The sequence below is a fragment of the Pocillopora damicornis genome, chromosome 14 (genome assembly GCF_964200805.1).
Source record: "Pocillopora damicornis chromosome 14, jaPocDami1.2, whole genome shotgun sequence".
Lineage (NCBI taxonomy): Eukaryota > Metazoa > Cnidaria > Anthozoa > Scleractinia > Pocilloporidae > Pocillopora > Pocillopora damicornis.
The window spans coordinates 4,122,567-4,134,841 of NC_142683.1; the positions used below are offsets into that span (position 1 = coordinate 4,122,567).

The 12,275-nt window shown below is 39.4% G+C and overlaps 2 protein-coding genes and 1 long non-coding RNA gene across 4 annotated transcripts in view; 2 read left to right on the forward strand and 1 right to left on the reverse strand.

The window, feature by feature from the left end:
- LOC149034076 (uncharacterized) overlaps positions 1-1,219 on the forward strand; it is a 6,348-nt gene extending 5,129 nt beyond the window's left edge. Inside the window, exon 3 of the long non-coding RNA XR_016183171.1 lies at positions 199-1,219. This is a non-coding gene — a long non-coding RNA (uncharacterized LOC149034076). The remainder of the gene's footprint in view (positions 1-198) is intronic.
- The window catches only part of LOC149034074 (uncharacterized), a 24,297-nt gene extending 16,518 nt beyond the window's left edge, over positions 1-7,779 (reverse strand). The window contains exons 1-2 of the mRNA XM_089194663.1: positions 7,200-7,779; positions 6,862-6,918 (exon numbers count right to left, since the gene is read on the reverse strand). Of these exons, the coding sequence (XP_089050789.1) occupies positions 6,862-6,918; positions 7,200-7,266 (124 nt within the window). The 5' untranslated portion in view covers positions 7,267-7,779. The remainder of the gene's footprint in view (positions 1-6,861; positions 6,919-7,199) is intronic.
- The window catches only part of LOC149034077 (uncharacterized), a 26,640-nt gene continuing 17,881 nt past the window's right edge, over positions 3,517-12,275 (forward strand). The window contains exons 1-2 of one of the 2 annotated variants that reach the window (XM_089194660.1): positions 7,806-7,964; positions 8,246-8,302. In XM_089194660.1, coding sequence (XP_089050786.1) covers positions 7,898-7,964; positions 8,246-8,302 — 124 coding nt within the window. In that variant the 5' untranslated portion in view covers positions 7,806-7,897. Of the gene's footprint in view, positions 4,723-7,805; positions 7,965-8,245; positions 8,303-12,275 lie in introns of those variants that run through there. The other variant, XM_089194659.1, reaches the window with a different exon arrangement.

A 12,275-nucleotide genomic window follows, 5' to 3' on the forward strand; every position in this document is an offset into this window, starting at 1 on the left:
GAGAGTACAACACCGACGCATGTCAGGTCATGTTAGTGCGGATATAACACTTTTTGGCTGTAATGACTGATTCTCGCGAAGCGATCAGTAAGCTCAAAACGTTATATGACCAGTAAAGAAGTTTGCACACAACACCTGACAAAACATTGCGCATTAGTTTAACTAACCACTTAAGTGATTTGTATTGATCTGTTTCAGGATTCGAGAGAAGGGAGGTGTTGTGAATCATGGCCTCCTGAGCTTCTTCAATGAGCTTGGTTTCAACGGGGACTTATTTACGTTTGAACGAATAGTTACTTGTTGAAGTGCGTGTATCTTCCTTGGTGTCCGACTGCAAATAAGTTTGGGAGATGTTGCAATATTAATTTTGGCCAAGGCTAGCGTAATCCAGGATGCGTAAGCTCGCATCAAAACTCATTTGTGTGCGTGTTCGGGCTTGTGGTATTTTTTCGAGTCTGCTTTACCTTGCATAGTTTCAAAGTGCACGAGCAAATACAGAATAGAATTGGTCTCTGCTAGAAAATTAAGATTTCGTGCATGGGTATATAAGAAATCGGAGGAAGTAAACGTTATTGTTCGATGGACTAAGGGTTAGCTTTCACCGAAAAATTACAGACTCTTTCCCTAATCTTATCGCACCTCAGTCGAGTATTTGTCTTGCCTCTGGTCTTGTTTTTAAGTTGATTGGTTGCAACTAAGTTGGTTTTTAGTTCAGTTGCTTTTTCGGATACAGTATATATCTTTTCCCCTAAAATGGGGGCTCAGTAAATCACAAGAGAGTAAATTTTGACATCGGTATATTGGAACTCTTTCGCTGTAACTCAATTAGGATCAATAGCATCTAAACAGCGGTATTAGAGCGTGATTGAGCTTGAACTAGTTATAAGTGCATGAAAATCTCAGATAGACTATTAAATTTAGTAAATGGCTACCGAGGTCCATTTCATCTTCCCTCTTTGAGAACAAGGAATGGCAAGCATTTTTCGGAAACAAACTTCTGAATTTGGCAAGCCTATTCAGATATTCATAACTTCGCACTAATGGTTCGAGCGGGACTCTGCTCTTTTCTCTGCTTATAATACTTTTGTCATTTACGATTTATGTGAGGTGTAATGTTCTAGGTCAGTGTCAGATATTTTGTGAGTATTTCGTAATCTGTTTAAAGCTCAAAATTCTTTTCTACAAACTTTGATGGCATTAAAAATGTTTCGGCTTTCAACTTTTTGCGAATTTTCCTCCATCCGTAGAAATGAGTTCCGACTAATTCAAAACCCTCGAAATAAGTCATCGCTAAAAAGTCAATTGAAAATATCTGCAGGCGAATCAGTTGTCAATACGTATCATTTGTTTATAGTCATATTATGAAGTATCCATCTATCCAGTGAGGGGGAAAATCTATAAATATTCTCAACCTTTGGTATGTGAAGTAATGTTTTACACTTCTGTTGTTAAATCTTAAGGCAGCTGGAGAACAAAATATCGAGGCGAATGTATGTGATATCTGGACTAATTCATTGTAGCACTGTATGATAATTTGTTGCGGGACTGCTTAATACTTTCGTTCGCAACACACAGACATGATCTTGACGATAATCACGACATCTTTGAGAACGAGGAGTGATACAAGAGTCAGTGATGTTATTCACTTAAATGTAAATACATAATCGGCCCTGCACTCTAAAGTCTTGCCACAGTCCTCTTTTTTTCCGATAAAAGAATTCAATTAGTTGAGAAATAAGTGGTCTCAATTGCCGAAGATAAAATCGCTCCTGATATTTATGGCAGGTCGATGTAAAGAAAGTTACACCATGTGCTTAAAGCAAATAGTAGAATGAAGACATTCTTTTGTAAAGGGCAAACTTTAGGAACCTTAACAATAAATTTCAACATCTCTTGTCGCGTAACTCTCTTTAGATCGACCTGCCATAAATACACTGTGTTGCTAGGTTGACAAAATCTCTATATTTTAAAAAAGTGCGATGTACATAGAAAGGGAAATATGATGCATCGTCACAATGTTTAGTTTTGGTAAAGAACTAAGACCTCAATCTCGTGCATGGATAGAGAGAGAGAAGGTAACGTAAGAAGAAGGAAATATAAAGATTGAACTCGCTTCAAACACACGATTGAACTCGCTTCAATCGAGCCTTTCTTTGCCTGCGGTGTGATTTGAAGTCAATTCATACAGATTTAGTTTGTTTTTAATTCCTTCCCTCTTTCATAGATACATCTTTTCTCAACGAAGGGGGCTCCGTAAGTCACAAGAGGGCAAATTATGACATCGGTTAAGCGGCGGACACTGTTTCGTTGTAGTAAGATTCACTAGCACTTAAATTGAAGTATTAGCGTGCGACTCAGCTTGAACTAGTTATAAGCGCTTGAAAATCTCGGAGCAAGTACAGAATGCTGCAAAGAGTCATTGAAAGTCTTAATAATCATCCTTTGGAACAATTAATGACGCAGTTGAAGGATGCTCCTGAAGCGACCCGCGAGAAGAAAAACCTCAGAATAAAATGAAATTACGCACCGTACCTCATAAGGGACCGGTCATTATTTATCGCCTGGGGGGGGTCGGAGTATTTAGGGGGGATCACATGGTTTTTTGAAGACCTTTAGGGGGGATCAGCCGTAATTGACAAACATAATGGGGGGGATCAGACCAAAAAAAAAGGAATTTTAGGTCGCGCCGGGACCCCGGGTGATTGCATTTAAAAAAACTTGGGTAGGATTTGCCGCTGGGACTCTAAACCCCCAACCATATATTCAAGACCACGTTCAGTTGTATTTTGTATTATATAAACTCTATTCTAGCCCAGACACAAAACCCAAACCCTTTTACAGACCCTCCATTTTGTAAAAAAGAATCACTATCGTAGTCTAACATACACGTTTTTATTCAGGCACGATCTAAATTAGAAAGGTAATCAAGATTTTGAGAATGGAATACTTACAATTGCTCAAAATTGTTTCATAACGTTTCAGTTTGTTTTATAGAGAATCGTAATCTAAAATCATGAACCTTCATTATTTTAATACGCGGCCGAATGAAAACAACAAACAAAAAAGTGTTTATTTTGGTGAGGCTGTATCTTGTTCCGCTTCCGTGTCAGAATCTTCGGCAGCCCTCTCCACCGGCTCTTGCACAGTCTCCTCGTCAGATTCATCTGAATCCTCGCCCGAACTTGACCCTTTTTCAGCACCATTACTGCTATTCTCTTCGTTCATTCTGGCCACTACCACTTTCAAATTGCGTGCCAGCTCTGTTTCAAACAAGCCTCTTTCCAAAAGCCATAGCAGAGGATCCAGGTGGAGACGCTTGACAAATCTCGCAGTGAATCCTGCATTAATACTTGAGACACATTTGTAAGTATTCTTTTCGAGTGAATCGAAAACCTCTTTAGCTACCTCTTTTGAGGTAAGTTTTTCTAGGAGAATTGCTGCTCGCTGATGCAACCTTTTCTCCTTGATTTTTTTCACTTTTCTCTTGTTTTCTTTTTTTCTTCGGGATTAGCCGTTGTTCCCCATGGGAGATGGGAACTTTCTCTTCAAGCTCATGAGGGTGGTCGTGAGCGCATTGGAGGCTTTCTGCAGCTCTTGGTGTATGGCCTTCACTCGCTCTTGAGCTTCCTGGAAATATTTGAGCTCATCACTTGCAAACGACCTTAAGGTATGCTCTTCTGTATAAAGGTTCTTTCGTCTGTTGTCGATAAATGAGAGCAAATCGGATGCTGAATTAAAGGCCTCATTGACAGTGGTCAAGGAGGACTCACACTTCGCGACATCACCACTGCCCTTAAGTAAGCGAGTCCCCTAATGAATTATTCTTTTTCAATTCTGTTTACCTCGACAACTATCGGGGTGCATCAGAACGAAACAAAGAGCAAGCGCCCGGTGCAGCATACTTCCGAAAGATCGAATCGTTTATGGAAGACCACTATATTCGTGGAGAACTTTTTATGGAATTCTGTCGTGATGCCTGTAAAGAGTCAAAAGAAGAAAGTTCCAATCTCTGTTCCTGGTGTTCTAACAATAGATGGGTCGGTCCAGAAACGGAAAGAATTCCGCAACCTGTACCAGATTCAAACAATCCTGGACATTTCATGGATATCTATCAGACGGAATCGACGGGCAGGACACCAGATGATTACCTTCCAAGAAAACGTATTAAAGATCTGTACGAGGAACATTCTGACAGTATCAGAAACGATCAGGATACCATGAAGAGCTTCTGCTCAAAATATAATGTGGAAGAGAAGCACGTCATTGCATATGTTAATCATTTGAAGGATATTGAGATCCGAAAGGACATCAGAACAAGAGCAGCTCAGGAGCGAAGAAGGCAAGAGGCCGAACGAACGTACAAGGACTTTCAATGGGATAACCTCATCGAGGGTGGCAAAGTTGAAAAGTTGCGGGTAAGAGAACTAGACCTGTATCTCAACAAGCATGGTTTGACGACTGTGGGTCGGAAACTTGACAAAGTGAAGGCCATTCGATGTCACTATTACCGACAGAATAAAGAAACTGTGATAACAGAAGAACTGTCGAGTGATGAAGATGACGTGGAATCCGAGGATGAAGAATCCGAAAGTGGAGAGGCAGAGAGCGACGATGACTATGTTTTCGTGGATTTGGATGAACAGCCTGAGATTGGCACTTCCTCGACAATTCCGTTCGTATCTGACGAGCAAATATTTACCGTTGGTTCAAGGTCCATGAGACGTAAGTACCACTATTAAAATATCACTTGCATATTCAAAAAGTTATTTGGCGGTGGCTGGGAGAAAAGGGGGGAGGATCATGAAACTTTCCACTACCGATAAGGGGGGATCTCTAAAAAACTAGATACTCTACGGGGGGATCAGGTAAATGCTCCGATGTGACAACAAAAATACTCCGACCCCCCCCAGGCGATAAATAATGACCGGTCCCTAACACATACATGCTGCTCACCAGAAAAACAAATGACTCAAATTGTGCTGTGAATCATTGATTCCTGAGCATCTCTAATGAGCTTGCTTTTAACAAGGATTTATTTAAGTTTGAGATAATGGTCGCTTGTGAAAGCGAATGCACCTTCGTTAGTGTTTGAGCGCAAATCAGTTTGGGTGATGTTGTAATCAATTTTAATTATGGCCAAGGAAAGCGTAATCCAGGACGCGTAAGACTTAATCAGAACGCATCTGTGCGCGTTAGAGAAAAAGGTAAGTTTTCGAGTCGGTTTTGTCTTGAAAAGACATACATGAGAAGCCTATGAGTGAGGATCAATCGCCAAAAAATATTATAAACTCGACCTCTAGCACGAGGAGAGGTAGAGAAAGTACCGTTAAGAGAAGTAATTATCATGATTCTGCTACAGGCTTAGAATTTACCGCCTGGATATAAAGACCTTTTCTCTTAAACCGACCATCGGCTGAGTGCATTTAGTACTTCCAGCACACGAATTACACAGAATTATGCCATCATCTTGATAGAAGTTAATAATCATTTAGTAGTCATTGCATAGGAGTTATATTGGGGCTTATTTTCAATTAAATTCATCACACAATTTTGCTCTTTGTCAGTATACACAAGTTCAATCTGAGTGCAGACAGACATGGGAACAATTGGGAGAGATAGAACCTTTAGTCAGAGAGTACAACACCGACGCATTTCAGGTCATGTTAGTCCGCATATAACACTACCTGGCTGTAATGACTGATTCTCGCGAAGCGATCAGTAAGCTGAAAACGTTATATGACCAGTAAAGAAGTTTGCACACAACACGTAACAAAACATTGCGCATTAGCTTAACAAACCACTCGAGTGATTTGTATTGCATTATTCCAGGATTTGAGAGGAAGGAAGTGTTGCGAATCATTGCCTCCTGGGCTTCTTCAATGAGCTTGCTTTCAACGAGAGCTTATTTACGTTTGAAATAATAGTTACTTGTTGAAGTGCATGTATCTTCCTTGGTGTCCGACTGCAAATAAGTTTGGGGGATGTTGCAATGTTAATTTTGGCCAAGGCTAGTGTAATCCAGGATGCGTAAGCTTGCATCAAAACGCATTTGTGTGCGTGCTCGGGCTTGTGGTATTTTTTGGAGTCTGCTTTGCCTTGCAAAGTTTCAAAGTGCACAAGCAAATAGAGAATAAAATTGGTCTTTACTAGAAAATTAGGATTTCGTGCATGGGTAGATAAGAAATTGGAGGAAGTAAACGTTAATGTTTGATCGACTAAGGGTTAGCTTTCACCGAAAAATTACAGACTCTTTCCCTAATCTTACCTCGTCTCAGTCGAGTATTTGTCTTGCCTCTGGTCTTGTTTTTAAGTTGATTGGTTGCAATTTAGTTGGTTTTTAGTTCTCTTCCTTTTTGCATACAGTATATATCTTTTCCCCGAAAAGGGGAGCTCTGTTAATCACAAGAGAGTAAATTTTGACATCGGTATAAGAAAATCTATATTTTAAAAAGGTTCGCTGTACATAGAAAAGGAAACATGATGCATCGTCACAATGCGCCATTTTTGTTTTTAGAGTCTGTGTCATTTTAACAATGTTGTCCGATAGTGAGCCATATTTCTTTACAATTCCCTTCAAAGCGAGGAAATATGGAATTAAGGAATATGTACAAGAATTCATGATCCACCCTGATAAATGTCAAAGAATATTAAGTTAAATGCCCTCATATTTGACTAAATAAGTTCATCCATGTTGAAGTCAGGACATCTTGTTTAAACAAGTATTAGCATGCGCGTCATAGCGGGGTATGGAGCTCGCTAAAATTACTTTTTTTTCTATAAATAAGTCAAACACAAACTTTTCATATAGCCAAAACACACTTGTATGAATTCTGTCTGATAGTAATGATAAAAGACATTTACCAATCCCGATCGTAGTTGTGTTGGGTAAGCGGTAGCAGCTGCAACCTTTCTTTCTCGCTATTCAAAAGAGAACGGGAAGCAAAAAATAATTATTTGGTCGTTGGAGCGTTTATGTCAGTTCTTAGCTGCAAAAGTCCATTGATTCTAAAGGATTTTCACGAGGGGGAAGTATATAGAAAGCAAGGTTTCATATCACGTAAAAGTATCTGTACATCGTACTTTTCCCATTACGTTTGGCGTCACTTTGATAATCAGAGCCACGGATCCTACCTTCAGAATGCTTGTTATTCATTACTCACTAATTATAATCAATTCAAGTTTCAATTTCTATCATTTACCAAAAACTGCTGTTTGAATGGTACCAGTTACCAGGACAAGAAGAATCAGAGTTTTTAGGATGTCCATGTCTTCTTAGTGGATTCGTGTTCGAAATGACCAAAGCGGTCAGGAAAGCAAGGCATCTATAGGCGAGCAGTAATTTTATAGCCTCCTTTCTCCGCCCAAGTGTCACGTGATTTTCGGTGTAAACAAGCCGCGAAAGTTCTGACATTGAGTCAACTACCCGTGTACGAACTTCGGCTTCGGCATTTTATTGTAAATAATTTCCAATTTCGTGAAGTGCGCGTTTATATGCTAAAAATTGACTGTATGGCTTTCCAAGCCACATGAATGACGGCCAATGCTACCAGGCCATTCCGCGTATTGGACATGGCAGGCTAAGCCATTTGTCTGGGCTTATCTGCTGGCTGACGAGCGCTACCTGGCGAGGGTCCCACTCATAGCCTCTGGGCGGATTGTGCGAAATCCCAGAAGGAGGCAAGCAAATAGGGTTTTGTGCTCTCTATATGGGCGGCCGTCACCACCAAAAATACAAGGATGTCAAATAAATCAGCAAATACACAGCTGGTCTTAAGGTCAGCTGCTGCTTACGTGACACTTGGGCGGAGAAAGGAGGCTATAAAATTACTGCTCGCCTATAGATGCCTTGCTTTCCTGACCGCTTTTGTCATTTCGAACACCAATCCACTAAGAAGACATGGACATCCTGAAACCTCTGATTCTTCTTGTCCTGGTAACTGGTACCATTCAAACAGCAGTTTTTGGTAAATGATAGAAATTGAAACTTGAATTGATTATAATTAGTGAGTAATGAATAACAAGCATTCTGAAAGTAGGATCCGTGGCTCTGATTATTAAAGTGACGCCAAACGTAATGGGAAAAGTACGATGTACAGATACTTTTACGTGATATGAAACCTTGCTTTCTATATGCTTCCCCCTCGTGAAAATCCTTTAGAATCAATGGACTTTTGCAGCTAAGAACTGACATAAACGCTCCAACGACCAAATAATTATTTTTTGCTTCCCGTTCTCTTTTGAATAGCGAGAAAGAAAGGTTGCAGCTGCTACCGCTTACCCAACACAACTACGATCGGAATTGGTAAATGTCTTTTATTCTTACTATCAGACAGAATTCATACAAGTGTGTTTTGGCTATATGAAAAGTTTATATTTGACTTATTTATAGAAAAAAAAGTAATTTTAGCGAGCTCCATACCCCGCTATGACGCGCATGCTAATACTTGTTTAAACAAGATGTCCTGACTTCAACATGGATGAACTTATTTAGTCAAATATGAGGGCATTTAACTTAATATTCTTTGACATTTATCAAGGTGGATCATGAATTCTTGTACATATTCCTTAATTCCATATTTCCTCGCTTTGAAGGGAATTGTAAAGAAATATGGCTCACTATCGGACAACATTGTTAAAATGACACAGACTCTAAAAACAAAAATGGCGCATTGTGACGATGCATCGTGTTTCCTTTTATATGTACAGCGAACCTTTTTAAAATATAGGGATTTTCTTATACCGATGTCAAAATTTACTCTCTTGTGATTAACAGAGCTCCCCTTTTCGGGGAAAAGATATATACTGTATGCAAAAAGGAAGAGAACTAAAAACCAACTAAATTGCAACCAATCAACTTAAAAACAAGACCAGAGGCAAGACAAATACTCGACTGAGACGAGGTAAGATTAGGGAAAGAGTCTGTAATTTTTCGGTGAAAGCTAACCCTTAGTCGATCAAACATTAACGTTTACTTCCTCCAATTTCTTATCTACCCATGCACGAAATCCTAATTTTCCAGTAAAGACCAATTTTATTCTCTATTTGCTTGTGCACTTTGAAACTTTGCAAGGCAAAGCAGACTCCAAAAAATACCACAAGCCCGAGCACGCACACAAATGCGTTTTGATGCAAGCTTACGCATCCTGGATTACACTAGCCTTGGCCAAAATTAACATTGCAACATCTCCCAAACTTATTTTCAGTCGGACACCAAGGAAGATACATGCACTTCAACAAGTAACTATTATTTCAAACGTAAATAAGCTCTCGTTGAAAGTAAGCTCATTGAAGAAGCCCAGGAGGCAATGATTCGCAACACTTCCTTCCTCTCAAATCCTGGAATAGAGCAATACAAATCACTCGAACGGTTTGTTAACCTAATGCGCAATGTTTTGTTACGTGTTGTGTGCAAACTTCTTTACTGGTCATATAACGTTTTCAGCTTACTGATCGCTTCGCGAGAATCAGTCATTACAGCCAGGAAGTGTTTTATGCGGACTAACATAACCTGAAATGCGTCGGTGTCGTACTCTCTGACTATAGGTTCTATCTCTCCCAATTGTTCCCATGTCTGTCTGCACTCAGATTGAACTCATGTATACTGACAAGGAGCAAAATTGTGTGATGAATTTAATTGAAAATACACTTTAATATAACTCCTATGCAATGACTACTAAATGATCATTAACTTCTATCAAGATGAGGGCATAATTCTGTGTTATTCGTGCGCTGCAAGTACTTAATGCACTCAGCCGATGGTCGATTTAAGAGAAAAGGTCTTTATATCCAGGCGGTCAATTCTGAGCTTGTAGTAGAATCATGATAATTACTTCTCTTAACGGTACTTTCTCTACCTCTCCTCGTGCTAGAGGTCGAGTTTATAATATTTTTTGGCGATTGATCCTCACTCCTAGGCTTCTCATGTATGTCTTTTCAAGACAAAACCAACTCGAAAACTTACCATTTTCTCTAACGCGCACAGATGCGTTCTGATTAAATCTTACGCGTCCTGGATTACGCTTTCCTTGGCCGAGTTCAATCTTTATATTTGCTTCTTCTTAAGTTAACTTCTCTCTCTCTCTACAGATTACGAAATTCTTACAAAATTTCTGACACTGACCTAGAACATTACATCTCACATAAATCGTAAAAAACAAAAGTATTATAAGCAGAGAAAAGAGTAGAGTCCCGCTCGAACCATTAGTGCGAAGTTTTGAATATCTGAATAGGCTTGCCAAATTCAGAGGTTAGTTTGTTTCCAAAAAATGCTTTGCCATTCCTTGTTCTCAAAGAGGGAAGATGAAATGGACCTCGGTGGCCATCTACTCAATTTAGTAGTCTATCTGAGATTTTCATGCACCTATAACTAGTTCAAGCTGAATCACGCTCTAATACCGCTGTTTAGCTTCTATTGATCCTAATTCAGTTACAGCGAAAGAGTTCCAATATACAGATGTCAAAATTTACTCTCTTGTGATTTACTGAGCCCCCCTTTCAGGGGAAAAGATTTATACTGTATGCGAAAAAGCAAATGAACTAAAAACCAACTTAATTGCAACCAATCAACCTAAAAACACGACCAGAGGCAAGACAAATACTCCACTGAGACAAGGTAAGATTAGGGAAAGAGTCTGTAATTTTTCGGTGAAAGCTAACCCTTAGTCGATCGAACAATAACGTTTACTTCCTCCAATTTCTTATCTACCCATGCACGAAATCCTAATTTTCTAGCAGACACCAATTCTATTCTCTATTTGCTCGTGCACTTTGGAACTATGCTAGGCAAAGCAGAGCCGAAAAAATACCACAAGCCCGAACACGCACACAAATGCGTTTTGATGCAAGCTTACGCATCCTGGATTACGCTAGCCTTGGCCAAAATTAACATTGCAACATCTCCCAAACTTATTTTCAGTCGGACACCAAGGAAGATACATGCACTTCAACAATAACTATTATTTCAAACGTAAATAAGCCCCCGTTAAAAGCAAGCTCATTGAAGAAGCTCAGGAGGCAATGATTCACAACACCTCCCTTCTCTCGAATCCTGAAATAGATCAATAGAAATCACTTAAGTAGTAAGTTAACCTAATGCGCAATGTTTTGGCACGTGTTGTGTGTAAACTTCTTTACTGGTCATGTAACGTTTTGAGCTTACTGATCGCTTCGCGAGAATCAGTCATTACAGCCAAAAAGTGTTATATCCGGACTAACATGACCTGAAATGCGTCGGTGTGGTACTCTCTGACTAAAGGTTCTATCTCTCCCAATTGTTCCCATGTCTGTCTGCACCCAGATTGAACTCGTGTATACTGACAAAGAGCAAAATTGTGCGATGAATTTAATTGAAAATACGCCCCAATATAACTCCTATGCAATGACTACTAAATGATTATTAACTTCCATCAAGGTGAGGGCATAATTCTGTGTTATTCTTGTGCTGCAAGTACTTAATGCACTCAGCCGATGGTCGGTTTAAGAGAAAAGGTCTTTATATCCAGGCGGTAAATTCTGAGCCTGTAGTAGAATCATGATAATTACTTCTCTTAACGGTACTTTCTCTACCTCTCCTCGTGCTAGAGGTCGAGTTTATAATATTTTTTGGCGATTGAACCTCACTCATAGGCTTCTCATGTATGTCTTTTCAAGACAAAACCGACTCGAAAACTTACCATTTTCTCTAACGCGCACAGATGCGTTCTGATTAAATCTTACGAATCCTGCATTACGCTTTCCTTGGCCGAGTTCAATCTTTATATTTCCTTCTTCTCACGTTACCTTCTCTCTCTCTATCCATGCACGAGATTGAGGTCTTAGTTCTTTATCAAAACTAAACATTGTGACGATGCATCATGTTTTTTCCTTTCTATGTACATCGAACCTTTTTAAAATATAGAGATTTTGTCTACCTAGCAACACAGTGTATTTATGGCAGGTCGATCTAAAGAGGGTTACGCGACAAGAGATGTTGCAATTTATTGTTAAGGTTCCTAAAGTTTGCCCTTTACAAAAGAATGTCTTAAGTCTACTATTTGCTTTAACCACATGGTGTAACCTTCTTTAGATCGACCTGCAATAAATATCAGGAGTGATTTTTTTTTCGGCAATTGAGACCACTTATTTCTTGACTAATTATATTCTTTTATCGGAAAAATAGAGGACTGTGGCAAGACTTTAGAGTGCAGGGCCGATTATGTATTTACATTTAAGTGAATCACATCACTGACTCTTGTATCATTCTTCGCTCTCAAAGATGTCGTGATTACCGTCAAGAT